Source organism: Ochotona princeps, chromosome X, assembly GCF_030435755.1.
Source record: "Ochotona princeps isolate mOchPri1 chromosome X, mOchPri1.hap1, whole genome shotgun sequence".
Classification (NCBI taxonomy): domain Eukaryota; kingdom Metazoa; phylum Chordata; class Mammalia; order Lagomorpha; family Ochotonidae; genus Ochotona; species Ochotona princeps.
Genome location: NC_080865.1, coordinates 9,512,948 through 9,533,780, shown reverse-complemented (window position 1 = coordinate 9,533,780; position 20,833 = coordinate 9,512,948). Strand labels below are relative to the sequence as shown.

Genomic DNA, 20,833 nt, shown 5'->3' with positions numbered 1-20,833 from the left:
CGCCACGGCCAGACCGCACGGCTTCAGGGCTCAGTGGGGCGGAGCCAGTCCACAGAGCCACTCCGTGATTGGCCCAGGGCGAAATGACGTACCCCGGACAGACACCCGAGTCCCGAGGAGACACGCAGGGACTCGCCGTTGCTCCACACAGATTGGTTCTAGGGGGACCGACAGATCGTGGTTAATTGATAAGGTGGGGGGGGTCACCTGCCTCGTGCTGATTGGCCCAAACGGAACTGAAGGTAGAAAGCCCCTGAAGATGGCGGGGGGGCGGGGAGGTAAGAGCGGGCGCTGCTTTCCAGTGATTGGCGGACGAGACTCCTAGACAGCTGCCAAAACAGCAAGCAGGCGGTGCTGCGAGCCACGCTGCTTAGCGGAAGCAGGACTTGTATAGAAATGGGCGTAGCAGCCAGCCCTGCTCCGCGTAGGCGGACAGGGTAGCTCTATAGCGATTGGCTAGAAAAGACGAATTTAGAACGGAGCGGAGGTAGGAGGGCAGGATGGTTGCCAGACACGCAAAGGAGCGTTGAGAAACTAAGTGCTCATAGAGCAAGCTTGGGCTCTGGCCAGAGTTATTATGGGAGGCGGAACCTGTCTCTGCTCTGACTTGGGGAAGCTGGATTTAACCTAACATAGGGGTTGGGCCAGAGAGGGCACACTCTGCCTCGGCACCTATTGCTGGCAGCTGGAACCATTTAGAAGCTGGGGCGAGGCTAACTGGCGTGGGTGTAATTGATGGTACCTGTGGAACGATTTGTGTAAACCTTAGGGCTACTAGTGAACGGCTGATTGCCATGGGAACAAACCTCCACCTTGAATCGGTCCATTCTCTAAGGCAATTCAAAGGATGCTGTCCAGGAAAAAAGAATGGAAGGAATGGGGGGGGGGAGGCAGGTTGCCACGGTGACACAGAGGGGAGAACCTAAAGTCAAGCAGCAAAGTCTGCCAGGCAACAAGCTGGAGGCAGGACTTCCAGGTTGCTTTAAAGGATCCATAGAAAAACTAAACCTCCCAGTTAACGTTGGATCCCAGAAACAGGGTACCTTAGTAACCATCAGGGATTTAGGGGTAAAAGAAGGGCCATGTGACTCAAAGGCATTCAGGCTCTTTAATGTCAGAGGATGGGGCGAGTAGTCAATGGCGAGGCTTCTCTGGGAAATTCTGCAGGCCTTGTAGTTCTCTAAGCCCCTGAAAAAGAGGACAGAGGGTTTTTATAATAGAATGGGTCTAGACCCCTCCTCAGGCTTGTTCTGAACTCCCCCCCCCCCGATCCAGTTCAGAGGGAAAGATGGTCGTTTCCGAGGCTGGCTCTCTCCCTTCTTCAGGTCATCACCCTAACCACATCTGGAGGTAGAGGCGGGGAGTGGGCTGCACTGCTCTCACCTCTAGCAACATGTGGATATGGGCCTTGATAGTCATGGAGTCCCTTGGTGAGGCTGTTGCTGAGCCTGGAGAAAAGAAAAAACAATGGGCAAAGTGGGCCCCACTTACAAAGATGACTCTTCCTCATCACTTCAACTACTTAGATCCAGGAGGACTTTTACCAATCTGCTATGTAGAGGTGGCTGATCACAGTCTGGACCTGATTCAAGGATTACCAAACATCTACTGTATGTTGGTTTTAGGAACTGGGGGGACAGCAGCAAACACAATATACAAATTTCCTGGCTTCAGGGGGCTCAGATTCTTAAGAGAGACAGACAAATAAATGATGGAATAAGATCCACAGTATGTCAAATGGCTCTAAGTACAATGCAAAAAGTAAGCAGTGAGGGAAAGACAATGAAAGTGCAATGGGGTACCTGGGGGCAGCTTCATTGAAAAGCATTTTGAGTCAAGCCATAAAGAAGCTAATAGTGCTACATGAAGGATGGGTACTCTACACACAAGGAGTAGCCAAGACAATGGTACTGAGGTGGGAGTTTGCCTGGCATGTTTGAAGCATAGCTAACAGGACCATTTGGCTGGAGAAGAATGAGCGGTACTGTAACAGGTGTGGTCAGACAGTAGAGATGGGGGGTGGGTGGGAGGCAGAGTGTGTAAAACCAACAAGGCCAGGTTAAAAGTCTGGGCATTTCTATTACGTGAACTAGAAGCCTGGTAAGGGCTGGGAGGTGAAGTGAACTGGATTTACAAGCATACATCTGGGCCTACCACCATGACTAATCCTCTAATTGCAAGCGCAGGGGTCCCATTTGGGCGCCGCTTCATGTCCCATCTGCTCCACTTTCCATCCAGCTCCCTACTTCTGACCTGAGAAAGCAGTGGAGGATGGCCCAAGACCTCGGGGCCCTGGAGCTGTGTGGGAGAACCTGAGGGAGCTCCTGGTTCCTGGCTTCAGATTGGCTCAGCTTGTGAATCAGCAGATGGAAGATCTTTCTGTCTCTCCTCTGTAAATGTCTTTCTAATAAGTAATCTTTAAAAAAAAAAAAAAAACATCATCTGGATGCTGGGTTGAGGAGTGAATGGAAATAAGGAGAGCTAGTGTACAGTATACTGGGTGAGCCAAGGAGGCTCTGACAACAGTGGCTGCCTGTCAAAGGGATGAGAGATGACCGGATTTGGCATGCATTTTGCAGGTAGAGCCAACAGGACTTAGCAAATGGCTGGACCTTGGGTGCGAGCTAGGACTCAGGGCAGATGCCAAGGCTTAAGAAATCTGAAGCCAGAGGTGCCTAAAACCATTCTGGCTCTGGACTGCTGAGCTACATGAACCAGTCAATTGTAAGGCAGTTTGCATCAGCTCTCGCCCCAAAGAATCCGGACAGGTTGAAATCTTCCGAAAGAATGAGAATGAGAAGGAACTGAATAAGAAAGAGTGCAGCAATGTCAATGTCTCCCACAAAAAGGCCCAGTGGCAGGGAAGAATTTTTTTTTGAGGAACAGCCAGGAGATCAGAAACTTAGAAATTAAGTATACAGGGGGCCAGCATGATGCCTCAGTCGGCTAATCCTTCACCTAAAAGTGTCAGGATCCGATATGGGCACCACTTCATATCCCAGATGCTCCACTTCCCATCCAGTTCCCTGCTTATCCCATGGAAAAACAGTGGAGGATGGCCCAAAGCTTTCGAACCCGGCACCCATATGGGAGACCCCAAGGAAGCTCCTGGTTCCCAGCTTTAAATTGGCTCAGTTCCAGCAACTGCAGCCATTTGGGGAGTGAACCAGCAGATGGAAGCTCTTTCTCTGTGTTTCTCCTTCTCTCTGTAAATCTTTCTAAAATAAATAAATGAAGATATAAATAAATCTTAATGTTCATTTTTTTAATTGCCTCATATTACATTTATTTGTTTATTGTCTGTCTTCCCTGACTAGAATGTCAGCTATGTGAGCGTGAAGTTTTTCATATGTTTTATTGTGTTGCATTTCCTGTATCCAGAAGTGTGGGGCAGTGCTGAATAAGTGAAGGATTATTGCACTCAAAGGAAGCTGAAACACAAAACTGTTAAATCTACATTTAGAGATCAAAAATGAAGCACGGTGCTGTTTCTAGAGTGATAATACTTTTGAGGTTATTTGGGGTAGTGCTCAAAGAACAGGGGATATATCCAGCTCCCTGCTTATGGTCTAGGAAAGCAGTAGAGGACAGCTCAAAACCTTGACACCCTGCAGCGTTGTGGGGAAACCTAGAAGAGGCTCCTGGCTTCAGATCAGCTCAGCTCCAGCTGTTGTAGTCATTTGGGGAGTGAACCAGCAGATGGAAAATCCTTCTCTGTCTCTTCCTCTCTGTAAATGTGATCTGCCTTTCCAATAAAAAAAAAATAAACCTTTAAGAAAAAAAAAAAGACAGGAGGGAATAAAGTTGATCACATCCATAGCTGTTCTTTTTAATATCAAAAAGAACAGGGGGGAGGGTTGTGGCACAGGTTAAGCTATCACTTAAAATACTGGCATCTTTTATGGCACTGATTCATGTCTTGTCTACTCTACTTGAAATCCATCTCTCTGCTAATGCACCTGAAAAAGCAGATGATCCAAGCTCTGGGCCCCCGAAACCCACATGGGAAAGCTGGATGGAATTCCAAGCTCCTGGTTTTTTGGTCTTGCCAGCTTTGCCATTGCAGCCATTTGGGGAGTGAACCAGCAGCTGAAAAAATCTGTTTCTCCCTCCTTGTCTCTTTAACTTAACTCTGCCTTTCAAATAAACAAATATTTTTTTAAAAGAACAAAATTAATTACTGTCCTTAAAAAGTGAGAAAAAGGGCCCGGCGGCGTGGCCTAGCGGCTAAAGTCCTCGCCTTGAAAGCCCCAGGATCCCATATGGGCGCCAGTTCTAATCCTGGCAGCTCCACTTCCCATCCAGCTCCCTGCTTGTGGCCTGGGAAAACAGTTGAGGACGGCCCAATGCATTGGGACACTGCACCCGCGTGGGAGACCCGGAAGAGGTTCCAGGTTCCCGGCATCGGATCGGCGCGCATCGGCCCGTTGCGGCTCACTTGGGGAGTGAACCATTGGACGGAAGATCTTCCTCTCTGTCTCTCCTCCTCTGTGTATATCTGGCTGTAATAAAATGAATAAATCTTAAAAAAAAAAAGTGAGAAAAAACAATTACTGAAACAATGAAACAAGTTTAGTTTATGAATGGCTAGACTTTAACCCTTAAATGGAGAAAAATATGAAGTCTATCACATTCCAGTTGTAACACAGAAGGAATGTTTGTTACTACTGCTTTTCTATAATTACATGTCTCTTTGTAAGATGTGGATGTGCACTCTTTGATGCTTAGCAGGAAAGAATATATAGAGGCTTGCTCTCCTCCATCCCCAAAGATATAGACTAAGAACAGGAAGCACCTCTGGGCAGTTTTGAATACATGAAATAATCAGAAAGAACGTACCAAATGATCATATTTTGAGGAGGAAAGCCTACAGACTCACATTTTTATCCTACAAAGATGAAATGTCTAGAAAATCCAACTAATATTAAAGCATGAGAGAGTCAACCACATTTTTTACTACTCTAATAGATTAGGTAGGGGGACAGGCACTGACAAGTTACATACCTAATTTTTAGGAAAAATACTGGGTCTCAAAACTTTTAAATGTATCTCAAAGACCCAGGAATCCTGTGATACAAAAAGAAAAGCTTTGTTATAAAGACTAGACTTGGTCTAAATGACTACCAGTTTGGAATTGGATTGATAGTGAAAGCAGAACAACCCTTGATCAAACTATTTACTAACTGGTGTGATTATTAAGACTTAGACTTCTCAGCAGGTCTGATACTATTTTGAGTTCACTAAAACAGAAATTCAAAAAACACCTGAAAAAGAAAAAAAAATACTAAAAAACAAAGGGAGGTAACTCTGGAAGAAATTAATGTAGGAATAAACAACGAAGAAGGAATTTTATTTTTTTTTAAGTTTAAAAATATTTATTATTATCCAAGGAGAATTATGGAAAGAGAGAAAGAGGAGAGATCTTCCATCTGCTAGTTCACTCCCCAAATAGTTGTTTTTTTTTTTTTTAATCTATTTTATTGTATTGTTGTTGACAATCTTTACATAGTTAATTACAGTTAAAGGAAAAAGAAGAAAAAAAAGAAAAAAAAAAAGGTTCAGGGGGATAGGGAAGTGGGTAATGCTATTATGTCAATATTGTTTCCGAAGAAGGAATTTTAAATCAGTAGTATTCACACTTGTGAGATGTTGTTAATCTAAGCGTAATGCTCACATCCCTCACACCTGTTCCATCTGGGCCATGCGTGCCTCTTAGTAGCTTCCTCTAGCAGGCCAGGTGCATTGCTGCCCTTTACAGGAATGTTCTTCAGAAAGTCCCATGGCTCGCTTATTCAAATAACTCAAAATGGAATCTCTGCTGGGAGGCTTTCCTCAGGTACATTTCAAACCCATCATCTATACTCCCAACTGTCCTTCCATATCCAACAACTTAAACTCAACTGGAACCCATACTTTCTCTCCCCATCGTCACCAATGCAGGTTTATTTCTTTGACCACATCAGTTTGCTTTCAGAATCCCTTTCAAATACATTCAACACACACAGATGATTTACTGCATGCTATGTATTATTCTAATCACCTGGGGTCTACACAAAAATTCTCCCTTTGTAAAGCTTATATCCTGGAGGACACTACATGTGTAACAAAGACACAAATTATACAAGAAGTGTTAGGAGGTAATAAGTACAGAAGAAAAATTAAGAGAAAAAGCAGATAAATGAAATCAAGAGTCTTAGGGATTGCAAGTACATACTAAGTCTATGAAAGACCTTGTTGATGAGGAAAGAATATTTAAGCAGGGCAATTGAGTGAGGAGAAGAGAAACCACAGGTGTACTGGGGAAAGAATATGGCAGGGAGAATAGCCACTGCATCTGCTCTAGGGTGGCAGCATTCCTGGGACATTTAAAGAGGCATGTGAAAGTTACCTTGGCAGGAGTATAATGAATTAGCTGGAAAATCAGCAGGTGAAGTTAGAGGTAACTTGTTTTACTGTTACTTACACTGAGGCCTCATGGAGCTGCTGTCACAGCTGTAGCCGGGTATAATACCACAGTCCCTCTAGAATGGGAGCTTGCTTCGGTTTTGTTCACTGCTGTATCACCACTCAAGCACAGAGCATGCTCAGTAAAAGATGCCCAATCTGTTTGTATGACTGAATTATTCAAAGACCGCTTAACTGGAATGTTTATTACGTGCTAGCCTTGGGGCTGAGCTTTGCATATCCACTCCCTTAGACCCATGTCTGAAGAACAGGGAAGCTGGGTCTCTAAGTTAAGGGAAAAGAGTGTTGGAAATGGTTCTGTCTTTAGATACTCCCTTCACAAAATGGACTTACTCTGTGAGAAGAGAGCTCTTACGATCAATAAATTTGAGAGCTTCTGCCAGTGTCAATTCCAGGAAAAAACCGTATCCCAGGGCCACGTAGATGCGTGAAGTATCTGGGCTGAGGAGAGAGGTTAGAAGAATTGCAAGAGGTTCTTATTACTGTTCATCATACCACAGTTAAAACTGTTCATCCCCTCTCCATCCCCATTTTGAATTTCTGAGGAGGCAGGGATTTTATTCCATTTTATTTCCTGTCATATCCCCAATACTTAGCTTATATCCTAATGGTTATAAAATCTAGCAGTGTCTGGTACATAACAGATGCTGAAAAAGTATCTGTTCCATGAAGGAAGGGCTCCGGAGGGTAGTAGACACTCACACCACTGTGTCAACGAAGAAGTTACAGCCCAAATCCACCTGCATAAATAACTCCGAGTGCTTAGCTTCCTGTAGGGCCAGAGAAAAAGAGGCAGGGGTCAGTGGTCAGCTTTCAGCTCAGATAAAAGGTTTCAGTCTAGGGTCTCTCTTCCCACTTCCCTCACATGCACCTTCAAAACCAAAAGCAAAACAAAATAAAAAAGAGCATCCAACCCTGATGTCTACCTGGAGTCGTTCAATGACATTTCTTAGTTGAAGGTATTTGGCCAGCTGCTCATACACCTTGTCTCGATGGTCCAGCACCTTCCTAATGGGACAAAAATACAATGGTGACCAACAGGCCACACCTCACCAAAGGTCTCATGTTATTATGCTCTCCTTTCAGTGCAGAAGTTAAGATTTTGGGACCCTGGGTCAGACTACCTGGGTCTTACCCAGATGTGTGACTTTGGCAAGTAATCTATTTGGCTTTTTCAACTATAAAATAGGGGTGACATTATGATCATGTAGAGGCATTCGGATTGAATGAAAACTTACTATAAAAGATTTAGAATAATGCCTTCCAAATCATAAGGCTTATAAATGTATTAACTCTTTAAGTGTTGTTACATTTTACTCCCAATGCCAATCAGTATGTGTCATCATCATCCCAGAAAATTCCTACATTCTTTTCAGGCTGCTCATAGTCCAAGTTCTAACACCACACTTCCGGTTCAGATAACCAAGGACAGAAATAATATCTCTTCATACTCCTTGAACACTTAGTATATTTGACATCACACTGGACACTCAAAATCATGGCATGAGTAAGGTTCTGTAATTTCTTCATTTCACTGATTTGAAAGATTTGTAAGACACAGAAAGAAGGTAGGTCCGTTATTTACGTGGATGGCAAAATAGCCTAGCCAGAGCTCAAGCCCCAGTAGCTCGGGAACTTGACTCTAAAGCCATCGCGGTCCGCGCATGCGCACGCACGCCTTTCGAATCGCAAGTCCCAGCCCGATTGCACCCCGGAAGTTGCTTCCCCTTCCCCCTTAGAGAAGCGCGTGGGGATGGGCTCCGGATGTGTCGCCCACCAATCCGAAGGCTTGGCCCGGACTCCAAACGCCCCATCCACCACGTGGAATATCCTGCAGGCCCCGCCCCTCTCGCTGTCACTCACCGCAAGTCCCGCTGTAGCACGTCACTGATGAAGGCCTCATAGCGCAGTACTTTCTCGCCCGTGGCCTCCACCACCCGCCCTTTAGGGGGCGTCTCCATTACGGGCTCCTGGGGAGGGGGGAGGGGAAGACCACATTGACCACTTCACTATGGACTCATGCACAGTTCATCTCCACCCTCTCAAGGTTGGGAAATGAGCACGTCCGGGTCATGCTGGGGGGGGTCCACCTTCTGTCCTTCCCAACTCCAGGACTCGGCTACCGAGGGACACCAAAACGCGGCCCCTTACCTGAGGGCCGCCGGCAATAAGAACGGGTTGGTACAACCGCGGCTTCCGGGTGGCGCGGGTGAATTACGTAGCAACAAGCGCGCTGACCAACCAAATAACCAGCTGGGGATGGGCGGTCTGAAAGGAGGTAAGATCCACCAAAGGGAAGAGAAGGGCGGGACTTTACGGAATGTGAGGGGATCCGGGAGGACTGTAACGCGTAGGAGCGGACTCTCTGGCCACAAGCCGGCCCGCTGGAGGCTGCTAAAGCGGCGCGTAGAGCCTTTGGGCACTGCACGTGGCTACGGGGGTTTTGGCGGGTTCTAGGCGTGATGGAACACGCAGGTGCGTGTAGCGCTAGGGAGTGAAGCGTTCAGAATAAACTTTTCACGCGGGAGGTTTGCCCTTTCACTTCCCATAATTGGGGACGAGTATGAGCATTTAAAAAGTTTTTTTTTGAAACGGGGACACATTTTTTTAGAATTTATCTTTGAAGGTTGTAGCTCTGAAGATACACAATATAAAACTAGAGCTCAAGTAGAGGTTGGCAGTGCTGTGGCGGGTTGTGGGAGTTTTCCACAGAACGCTTCTGTCTTGTAGAATCCCGCGTTTTTACTGAAAAGGCCAAGCTTTTCATTTGTATGCACTCGACCGCCTGATTTTATTTTGCATCTTACATTTTCAATCCGTACCTTCTAACCCAAGGAGTCTTAGCCTGAGCCTAGACCACCAGCACCCCCTAAATACTATTCCTACTTGCAGGGCACAGTGCCCTCACCCCTACCTGACAGTGAAGTCAGGATTTGTGTGTGTGTGTGTGTGTGTGTGTGTGTGTGAAAAATTGGTTGTTTCCAAATTTTCAAACCTGTTAAGCTTTGCCTTCAGAACAAGGTGATTGTAAAGGAAACATTGGAGTTTCAATTTTGCTTTATTTGTTTTAGCATTAGTTCTTTTATAGGTTTGTGGAAAAATGGAATTAAAAGCTAAGTGTATTTTGGTACAATGATTAAGCCCTTGCTTAAAATGATGGCATCACATAGTTGTTGGAGTGCCTGGTTGGAGTGCATGCTCCTTCACTCTGGAGCCAAGTTTCTGCTGACTCTTACCCTGGGAGGCAGTAGGTGATGGCTGGTGTAGCTGACTCCCTCTACACTATGTGGGAAAGCCAGATGAAGTGCTGGACTCCTTATTTCATCTGGCTCAGTGCTGGCTGTTGAAAGCATTTAAGGAGTGTACCAGAGGATAGAAGATCATTCTCTGTCTCTCTGTTCTTCAAATACAATGCAAATAAAATCAGTAATTTAAAGAATGATAAGATTATGTTGGTTCAATGTTTTTGAAACCTATGTATAGTTTTTTTCATAATGTGATTTTTTCCATAAAGTTTTAATTGAAGACTCTATATACATGTCTTTCAAAATTTTTTGCACCAAAATAGCTTTTATATTTTAATTCCATTTTCCATAAACTTTCTGAAGTGCCCTCTTTTTTATGTCTCATATACATTTAGTTAAAATTATATTTATCATGAATTTTTAAAATTTTCTTTTAAAAAATTGAAATACAGATTTACAGATAAGAGAGACAGAAAGAGATCTTTCATCCACTGGTTCACTCACCAAATGGCTGTAACACCCGGAATTGAGCTGATCTGAAGCCAGGAGCCAAGGGCTTCCCCCAGGTCTCCCATGCTGCTGTAGGGTCCCAAGGCTTTGAGCCATCCTTGACTGCTTTCCCTGGCCATAAGCAGGGAGCTGGATGGGAAGTGGAGTAGCCGGGACATGAACTTACACCCATATGGGATTCCAGTGCTTGCAAGGTGAAGATTTAGCCACTAGGCAGGCCATCCTGCCAGGCCCTAGCATGATTTTTTTTTTTTTAAAGATGTGTTTATTTGAAAGGCAAAATGAGAAAGAAAGAATCTTCCTTCCTTTTGCTGATTTACTCCCTAAATGGTCATAACAGCAGGGGCTCGTCTCAGCTAAGACCAGGAGGAACTGGTTGCTCCATCAGGATCTTGCACAGGAATAACAGGGACCCACGTATTGGGGCCAACCTTAGTTGCTTTCCCATGAGCGTTTTCAGGGAGCTGGATTCTAGGCAGAGCAGGCAGGACTCGAACCAGCACCCTATATGAGATGCCGACATCACAGCTATAGTTGGGTCCCTATCAATGATGTGTAATCTCTGTGCCAGAACACGGTTGTGATTTAAACAAATTTAGACAAGCATCTGGTTAAATTCTACCACTTTCCTATGAAATACAGAAAGCAATTGGTATCTTTATTCAACAGTAAGAACACAGTTCTGATGGGCTGAAGATGGATCTGGGGAGGTCTATTATATTTCACAAAAATTACTTTTCCTACTTTAAAGGATGTATATGTATTTACTTTATCTGAAAAGCAGATTGACAAAAAATGAGACAGAGAAATCTTCTGTCTGTTGGTTTACTTCCCAGAAGTCCACAGCAGTGATGGCTAGGCCAGGGTGAAGCCAGGAGCCTAGAACTCTGTCTGGAACTCCCATGTGGGTGGCGGGCAACCAAGTACTTACGTCATCACCTGCTAATTCCAAGGCACATTAAAGAAGCACGATGGGAAAGGCATAGTAGCTGGAACTTGAACTGGCATTCCAGTATTAGATCCTTGTGTTCCAAGCAGCAGCTTAACATCCTGCACCGCAATACCAGCCCCTGGCAACATCAACCCCGATTTTTTAGTTAGATATGTCCAATTGTATTTTTACATTGCTATGCTATTCTAAAGTTAACAGGGAACCCCAGAGAGTCTTTCACTGAGATTCGCCAGTTGTGAATATTTAGCCACATTTATTTTCTCTCCAGTTGACAAAATCATTGTTGACATGGCTGCTTCTGATTTTGGAGCCATTTCTCTGTGACTTTGTATTATAATATGGGATAGGATGTTTGTATCTGTTTCCATATTTTTCAATGCAACCTTAATTAGTTCCTGATAAAAAATTCTATTTTTTATTCATTTAAAAATATTTATTTTTATTGGAAAGACAGAGTTAGAGAGAGAGAGAGAAAGAAAGAAAGAAACAGAGATATCTCCCTTCTGCTGGTTTACGCTTCAAATGGCTGCAAAGGGCCAGAGCTGGGCGAGTTTGAAGCCAGGAACCAGGAACTTCCTCTAGGTCTCCCACTTGGGTGCAGGAGCCAAAGGATTTGGGCAATACTCCACTACTTTTCCAGGCTACAAACAAGGAGCTGCAGCAGCCAGGACTTGAATCAGTGCTCATATGGGATGCCAGCACTGCAGGTGGAAGCTTAGCCTACTATGCCGCTGCACTGCCCCCCTAAAATCCTATTTAAAAAAGAAAGGTTTATTTATTGGATGAGTAGAGTGACACAGAGAGGTCTTTCATGCATTGATTTATACCCAAAGTGGCCAAAATAAAAGCTGGGACTGGTCCAGGATGAAGTTAGGAACCTGGAACTTTATCTTGGTTTCCCAAGTGCGTGGCAGGGGCCCAGGTGTGTGGAACATCCTCCAGTGACTTCGTAGGCACATTTTAAGGGATCACAAATGGAGCAGCCAGGACCGCAGCTGGTCCTTCAATAGGGAATGTCAGCAGCTTAGCCTGTGGTCCCCAAATGCCGACCCCTAGTGATAAATTTCTAACAGTAGAATTTATGGATCTAAGATCCATACCAATGTACCTGGGAAAGCAGTAGAGCAAACGACTCAAGTCCTTGGAGCCCTGCCACCCACCTGGGCGGCGTGGATGGAGCTCCTGTCTCCTGGCTTCAGCTTTGGTTGGCCTGGACCACCCTAGCTATTGTGACACTTTAGTGAGTGAACTAGTAGATGGGAGATCTCTCTGTGCATTTCAAATAAATAAATCTTTTTCAAAAGGGCTTATGGATTTAGACATCACTACGTTGTAACTCTGGTATTGTCACTTGTACAATACTCCATTACAACCTCTTCATCTATTTTCTGAACATTTAGTTTGCTGACCCATGGTGTTATCTTATACCCTATGAGCTAAGAATGCCATTTCTATTTTTTAAGTCCTTGAAAAAAGTCACAACAAAATAGTTTGGAGTAGCAGAAAATTATATGCAGTTTGAATTTCAGCATTCAATAAAGTTTTATGGGAACACAGCCACATCCATTCATCTGCATATTTTTTGGTGTTGCGCCGATCCGAAGCCAGGAGCCAGGAACTTCCTCCAGGTCACCCACCCGGGTGCAGGGTCCCAAGGCTTTGGGCCATCCTCGACTGCTTTCCCAGGCCACAAGCAGGGAGCTGGATGGGAAGTGGAGCTGCTGGCATTAGTACTGGCACCTATATGGGATCCCGGTGTGTTCAAGGTGAGGACTTTAGCTGCTAGGCCATGCCACTGGGCCCATAAATAAATCTTTAAAAAAAAAAAAACAGCATTGTTGAGATAAGTCATATATCATAAGATGCACTGTGTGGAAGTAACAATTCAGTAGTTTGTAGCGAATTCACAAAGGTGTGCAAATGGCACCAAAATTGAATTTTACGTTTTTTTTTTTTTTAAAGATTTATTCATTTTATTACAGCCAGATATACACAGAGGAGGAGAGACAGAGAGGAAGATCTTCCGTCCGATGATTTACTCCCCAAGTGAGCTGCAACGGGCCGATGCGCGCCGATCCGAAGCCGGGAACAAGGAACCTCTTCCGGGTCTCCCACGCGGGTGCAGTGTCCCAATGCATTGGGCCGTCCTCGACTGCTTTCCCAGGCCACAAGCAGGGAGCTGGATGGGAAGTGGAGCTGCCGGGATTAGAACCGGCGCCCATATGGGATTCCGGGGCTTTCAAGGCGAGGACTTTAGCCACTAGGCCACGCCGCCGGGCCCGAATTTTACGTTTTTATCACGAAACATACTTCTCTGCCTACTGCTCAGGGCTTTTCTCTCTCCTACCCTAGCTCTAAACTGCAAAACATTTGCTTTTCTTCCTTTTTTTTTTTTTTTTTTTTTTGCTAGTTAAGAGTTTTCTTTCAGTACCCATGCAGATGGAATTTTTCCCTCCTGGCTTTGGCATAGGCCAGACCCAATAGGTACAGGCATTAGGGGAATGAAACAATAAATGGATGATATATCTGTCTTTTCTTCTCGCCATCCCTGGGACCAAGCTTTTCATATAAGGAAGTAAAAACTCCAAATATTGGGACTGATGAGATAGCGTAGCGGCTAAAGTCCGTGCTGTGAAGGCACCGAGATCCCATATGGGAGCAGGTACTAATTTCGGCAGGACTTGCTCCTAAACACGACTTTGCTGGGGAAAGGGCTGGAGAGCACAGGGGACCAGGAAGGCTGCATTTCTCCCAGGGGCCCCAAAGGTGCTCTATTCACAAAGGAAATGTCCCAAGCAAACAGGCAAAGTTGGCTTTCAAACTTTATTGCCATAAACCTGTCAGGTACACAGTAAGCAGGCATGTACCCATTTGCCCGCAAGAGAAACAAGCAACAATAATGTGGATGGCAACAAGACTTGGCCTGCACACATACACTTCCTCCATCAGGCCAGAAGGGTCTCACAGTCAACACAGCGAGGACATTTTCAACACCAACAGCGCTCTCATGCACACGAGAACTCTTCTTCACACAAGCGTTGCCTTTCTCCCTTTGCCCACCCAAGTGTGAGATGCGCAAGAAGGAGCTTGCCCACACATCAAGCTCATGAGAAGCAGCACCATTATGCACAGGTGGTTTGCAAACAGTATTTCAAAAAGACTAGTGGGTACACAAGAATGCGTACCCAATCTCCTGGAAATAAAAAAACAGGAAAACAAGCAAACCATGAGCTGCGACAAAACTTTGCCTACTCATGTAGTTTCTGTCTCTTTGGCAGGGTTTCACATTGAATTCAAAGAGCTTCCATTTCTCTCGTTCGCACACCAAATACGAGATAAGAGGGATGGGCTGCTCTCTGCTTTATTCTTACCAGAAGTAGCACTCAGTTTCTTGTGGCTGCAATTATTTTCGGCAATTTTACCAAGCTGTTACCTAGTGTTGCTGCGAAACAGAAAAACTGCCCTCGAGGGAGCAGTGACTGCAAAAAGCAGTGCCTAGGAAAGACAGGAAACAGGGCAGTATGCTGCACGGGTGGGGAGGGAGCCGAGTGACGACGGGGAAACCCAGAAGGTGCGCAGCGATTCATCTCCGCAATCAGGACAAAACACAAGTGTGGCTGCAGTCCACCGACAACAGGGGAAGCCAGGACAAGTGACCCAGGGCTCGATCAAAGGAATCCAGACGAAATGCAAGCCTGGCTGGGGTCCAGCGAGCCACAAACCCAGGAGAGGTTACCCAGTGTCTTAGCACGGGAGGGAGGACAGACCACAGTTGTGGAGGCAGTCCACTGACAAGCGGAGCACTCAGGACAAGTTCCTGAACGCTTTCCCATAGAAACGCACAGCGGCGAAAGCAGGTTGTGGTTGCATCCTGTGGGACCCACGGTGGGGACTTGTGGCACCTGCTGCAGAGGCAGACCCACTGCGTGTCTATCCCTGCCTGGGTACCCGGCACTCTACTCAAATCCCTTGCATCTACAACCAGAATGCCAAATGTCGAAAGCAGCAGCAGTCATCGTGGACCACCCAAGACCAAGGTCGGTGTCATGCAGAGGGGGGACGGACCCAGGACACAAGGGTTCCCTTCAGTCCTCCTCCAGGTAGTCCTCCTCCAGGTAGTGCTCTATGAGGAAATTGGCAGTCAGCTCCTCGTCCTTGTCACAAGCTAGATACGTGCGTCTCACCAGTGCTTCAGGAAAGCCCAGGACCTTCAGCCTGTCGATAGCTTCTTGTTCCTGGGCTGTCAGCTCGCTGGAGCTCTGCTGGCCCCGAGCCAGGCCTGCAGGGCCAGAGCCAGTCTTGAGAAAGTCCAGCAGTTGTTTGCTAGAAGATGCCAAAGCCTCTGCCGCCGCTGCCCACGCAGCGTCTGCCGATGAGCCAGCAGCCCTGCGACCCGCGGCTGCAGGGGGCTGGTGCGCGGCCCGCCCTTCTGTGTGTCCAGGGATGCCCACGAGAAGGTACTCCACAGCTCGGTGTGGGTTGTGGTAACTGGCTCTCAGGGCTGCCAGGACCTGCCGTCGCTCAAAGCCCATGGACACGAGGTCCGTGATGGCCTGCTCATAGGCTGGGCCTGAGGCCAGGGCACCTGCCGCGTGTTCCCACAGCATGGAGCCGGTCGAGGGTCCTGCGGCGGCGGCGGCGGCGGCGGCGGCCGCGTCGCTGGCTGCTGGGAAGGTGGCACCTGGCGCGGGTGCCGCCTGTGGTGCAGGTGGCTCAGGCGCAGGGGCAGCGAGTGCGGCGGGCTGGGCAGACGCTGTGTCGGAGGTGGCCGTCCAGGCAGGGCCAGGCGCTGGGGCCTGAGCTGCAGCTGCCGACGGGCAGGACGCCAGGGCAGCAGAGGGGGCAGGCTGTGACTGCCCGGCCCTGCCCATGGCCGTGCTGGTGGCCGTGTCTGTGCCCGTGCCCGTGCCCGTGAAGGTGTCCTTGGCCGTGCCAGTGTCCGTGGCCATGCCGGTGTCCGTGGCCCTGGGCACGGCCGGCCCTGCCGTGGCAGCCGCGGTGGGCTCGGCCAGCAGCACCTCTACCACTTTGTGCTCATCCAGGTGGTAGTCTTTGAGAGCAGCGCCGTCCTGGAGCACTTGGCCGGCATACAGCAGCCGTTGCTGCGCCACTGGAAAGGCATCCCCGCCCTGCTGCAGCTCGATTTTCTCTTTGAGGGCTCTCACCGTGTGCTCGGGGTCCACGTCGACCTGGAAGGTGAGCTGTGGGCCGGCCTGCAGGGTGAGGCGCATGGTGCGGGCCTGTGGCGCGGCCGGGCCTGGGCCGCGTGATGGCCGCCGGGGCGGGGCGCCTTGGCGGGGTGGCGCTGCTCCTGCTGCTGCTCCTGTGTCTCCCGCTGGCGCCCTTGGCCTGGGCCCCGGGGAAAGGCTGGGCTGAGGGTGCTCTGGCTCACCTCGAGCAGACGCCTCTCCACAGGCACCCGCGTTGATCCACTTGGCGGCCAACTGTGTCCCGCCCCGCACCAGCAGGCCCCAGAGGGAGCAGGAGGCGGAAGGAGGGAGGCGGAAGGCGGGAGGCCCCAGAGGGTGCAGGAGACAGAAGGGTGGAGGCCCCAGAGGGTGCAGAAGGCGGGAGGCGGAAGGCGGAAGGCGGGAGGCGGAAGGTGGGAGGCCCCAGAGCGTGGCGGAAGGCGGGAGGCCCCAGAGGTTGCACGAGGCGGGAGGCGGGAGGCCCCAGAGGGTGCAGAAGGCGGGAGGCGGAAGGCGGGAGGCGGAAGGTGGCAGGCCCCAGAGCGTGGCGGAAGGCGGGAGGCGGGAGGCCCCAGAGGTTGCACAAGGCGGGAGGCGGGAGGCCCCTGAGGGTGCAGAAGGCGGGAGGCGGGAGGCGGGAGGCCCCAGAGGGTGCAGAAGGCGGGAGGCGGGAGGCGGGAGGCCCCTGAGGGTGCAGAAGGCGGGAGGCGGGAGGCGGGAAGGCTCAGGCACCCCTCGCCCGCCCCCTCAGAAGCCCCTAGGCTGCCTGGGACAGAAGGAGGTGGCCGAGCAGGCCCCGCCCATGAGCCACCCACCAGGTTGGCTGCCTGTCCCTGAGTGCTGGGCGGGCGGCCAGGCGGCGCCCACCCCTGCCCACCCACGCGGCCCTCTGAGTTGAGGTGGGTCTCTGGCACTGACCTCACTGGCTTCTGCTCATGCGTGCATGAGCTCACCTTTGGAGAGCTTTCTGCCTTTTTATTGTCTACCTAATATTCCCTTTCACAACTAGACCCCCCCAATTGTACTTCTCCAAGCGTCTCTGAACCAGAAATCTGCGCGTTCATCACTCGTTCAACTCCTGACTCTGTCCCCTGTGTGGGACCGAGCTTCAGGCCTCAACATAGCTGCCTCCATCAATGTTTTGGTTTTGGCCTCACCACCAGGGCCACAAAGCCCAGGACAGCTCAGAGTGAGGATGAAGATGAGGGGACACAGCCAACAGCACAGAGTGGCAGGTGTCTAGGCTGAGAGGATTCATTCCAAGAAACAGAGTTCCAAACCCCAACTGCATGGTTTTCTTTCTTTCTTTTTTTTTTTTTTTGTTAAGATTTTTATTATTATTATTGGAAAGCCGGATATACAGAGAGGAGGAGAGACAGAGAGGAAGATCTTCCATCCGATGTTTCACTCCCCAAGTGAGCCGCAACGGGCCGGTGCGCACCGATCCGATGCCAGGAACCAGGAACCTCTTCCAGGTCTCCCACGCGCGTGCAGTGTCCCAAAGCTCTGGGCCATCCTCAACTGCCCTCCCATGCCACAAGCAGGGAGCTGGATGGGAAGTGGAGCTGCCGGGTTTAGAACCGGCGCCCATATGGGATTCCGGGGCTTTCAAGGCGAGGACTTTTAGGTGCTAGGCCACGCCGCCGGGCCCCCAACCGCATGGTTTTCAAGGCCCATGTTCCTAGGCAGCAGTAGGTCACTACACAACACCTGATGATTCTGCTCCCTGCAGTCACCCTGAGAGGCAGAGTCAGACCTCTCTGAAGGGGAATGACGTAAGACAGCTAGGTCGCTGGCATAGGGTCCCAAGATGCAAGCCCCACTGCCCCACTCTTTGAAGCCCCACCTGCGCATCTCTCAATCACAGGAGCCTACATCCCCTCCCCCTGCACCTGGGCTGGTATCATGAAACCGCTCCCCTTCCCGGGTCACCTGAAGAGTGGCAGTGTGGAGGGGGGTTCTTTGTGTTCCTCCACCGCACACCTTGCAACAGGAGGGATGGCAGAAGCATTTCTCTCTCTTCCACCTTTCCCCTCCTGGTCCCTCCACCCCAAACATGCCCCACATGTCTCTGCACGCTGCTCACCTTTAACTGGGCATCAGATAATTTTTCAAAAGGGAACATTTTGTGCTTTTGCATTGAAAGCGATGGCACATTTTACTTGCAATTTGAAATTGTTTTCTACTTTATTATGTTTTTATTTTATTATCCCATCCACCTTGTCTCAGTGGGAATGCTGGCTTCCAGAGTTATCTACCATTTCTTGTTGGCAGCTTCAGAACTTTAGATGCCTTCATGGCCATAGATTCTGTTCTAATGTAACACAAGGCAGGCATCAGACACCACAGTTTTTTATACAGTGGTTTGAATTCTGATATGTAGCAGAATTCTGTGAGTTTTTCCAATTATAATTTGTTTTTCCTAGCTCCATGGATTTTTCTGCTAATCCTTTGCTGTATTCCTGTATTTGTTGTATCTCTTTGTGAACTATAAGTGCTTGTATTATACATAATCACTATGTTTTTTATATTCCTGGCCATGTTCTGCAGTCTTTGCTCTGGTTCTGGACTTTCTGGGTTTTTTGTTTCTTTCTTTTTTTGTTTCTTTGTTTTTTGCCTTTGTATATTTTACATGATTCCTGGAGTGATAGTCTGAGAGACCATCATGGAGAATATATCTTGCAAATACTAGTGCGTTGTACAGATATGTGCAAAACAACGATGAGCCAGGCACAAGCCTTGAGGCAGGAACTCTATCCTGCCTTTCACCTTTCCACTTGTGTGGGTGAGATGCAGGAAGTTGAGTTGCACTCCACTGCTTTTGTAAGGTGCATTCACAGTTATTTTGATTGAAACCTGATCAGCTGTGACTCAAAAGAGAATTCTACTCCAATGTGCATCTCAACCTGAGGTCCACTATACAGGCCTAATACAGAAATTGTCTAACCATCAAAAATTTCTTTTGGAATGATGGGACATCAAGACATTTTCAGAGAAAGGAATCCTAAGAGATTTCTCAGCCTGCTTAACTTCTTGTATACAGAAATGTAAATGTAAATCCAAATTACATATAAAGGTAAATCCATTAATATGTATGGTTTTCTATTATTTTATTTCATCAGTTTTTACAGATGGCAGTATTTCCTTCTGATCAGAATGCTTTTCTCTCTCTTCCTTCCTTTCTTTTCTTTCTTCTTTAAAGATCTGCTGGTTCATGCCCCTAATGCCCACATGGCCAGGCTGGAGTGGATTCAAAGCCACAAACGTCTGTATCTTTCATGTTGGTGCAGGGTCCCAAGGCTTTCGCGCATCCTTTACTGCTTTTCCAGGGCATAGCAGGGAACTGGGTGGGAAGTGGAGCAGCCAGGACACGAACTGGTGTCCATATGGGATCCCAGCGCTTGCCAAAGGGGAGGATTCGCCAGTTGAGCCACCATGCCAGCGCATTTGTTTTCTATGTGCTGTTTCTAGCTCCATGCTTTCAATAAATGATATTTGTCTTTAGTTTCCACAATTTTGACTGTGCTGTATTTTGGCATGGGTTTTGTTAGGGTTTTTTCTGTATAGAATTAATTAGGATTTTGAATATGTTATTTATATATTTTTGTGAGTACAGGCAATTGTCCTTGTTTTTTCTGACTATTTTTTTGTTTTTGCCTTTTTTCTTCTCCCTGTTCTGATGTTTGTTCGTACAAATGATAGAGGTTTTGGTTCCACTGGTCCCTGAAACTCTGTTCATTTTTCTTCAGCCTAGTTTCCTTTGGTGTTTAGATCAGATAATTTCTTTTGTTTTTGTCTTTAGTTTTCTGATCCTTTGTGCCTCTGCAATCTGCATTTGACCTCTTTCCCTGAGTGTTGGAATTCAGTTATCATATCTTTCAATTCAAATATTTATTTAGGTTTCTTCCATGTCTTCTATTTCTTTTTTTTTTTAAAAAAGGATTTATTTATTTTATTACAAAGTCAGATATACAGAGAGGAGGAGAGACAGAGAGGAAGATCTTCTGTCCGATGATTCACTCCCCAAGTGAGCCGCAACGGCCGGTGCTGTGCCGATCCGATGCCAGGAACCAGGAACCTCTTCCAGGTCTCCCACAAGGGTGCAGTGTCCCAATGCATTGGGCCGTCCTCAACTGCTTTCCCAGGCCACAAGCAGGGAGCTGGACGGGAAGTGGAGCCGCCGGGATTAGAACCGGCGCCCATATGGGATCTCGCGGCGTTCAAGGCAAGGACTTTAGCCGCTAGGTCACGCCGCCGGGCCCATCTTCTATTTCTTTTTTATGAAGACGTATCATTTTTAATATTTATTTATTTATTTTATTTTTTTTGAAAGATTTATTCATTTTATTACAGCCAGATATACACAGAGGAGGAGAGACAGAGAGGAAGATCCTCCATCCGACGATTCACTCCCCAAGTGAGCCGCAACGGGCCGGTGCTGTGCCGATCCGAAGCCGGGAACCAGGAACCTC

General features: G+C 47.8%; 2 protein-coding genes across 2 annotated transcripts; both read right to left on the bottom strand.

Annotated features, from left to right (window-relative positions):
• Positions 1-1,089: 1,089 nt before the first annotated feature.
• On the bottom strand, positions 1,090-8,768 carry UXT (ubiquitously expressed prefoldin like chaperone). The gene is given in 8 exon segments (XM_004587885.3): positions 1,090-1,188; positions 1,384-1,425; positions 1,427-1,448; positions 6,799-6,906; positions 7,168-7,235; positions 7,392-7,473; positions 8,329-8,435; positions 8,617-8,768. Coding segments are annotated over 7 exon segments (474 nt in total). The 5' UTR covers positions 8,427-8,435; positions 8,617-8,768; the 3' UTR covers positions 1,090-1,134.
• A 6,489-nt stretch (positions 8,769-15,257) lies between these two features.
• On the bottom strand, positions 15,258-16,403 carry LOC101521629 (UV excision repair protein RAD23 homolog B-like). Its single transcript, XM_036497751.2, has one exon. It carries the CDS (start codon positions 16,401-16,403, stop codon positions 15,258-15,260), a length of 1,146 nt encoding a protein of 381 aa, XP_036353644.2.
• Between the last annotated feature and the right edge of the window lie 4,430 nt (positions 16,404-20,833).

What these genes read in the sequence shown, in the direction of transcription:
- LOC101521629 (XM_036497751.2), bottom strand. Translation starts at nt 16,403, where the DNA reads ATGCGCCTCACCCTGCAGGCCGGCCCACAGCTCACCTTCCAGGTCGAC.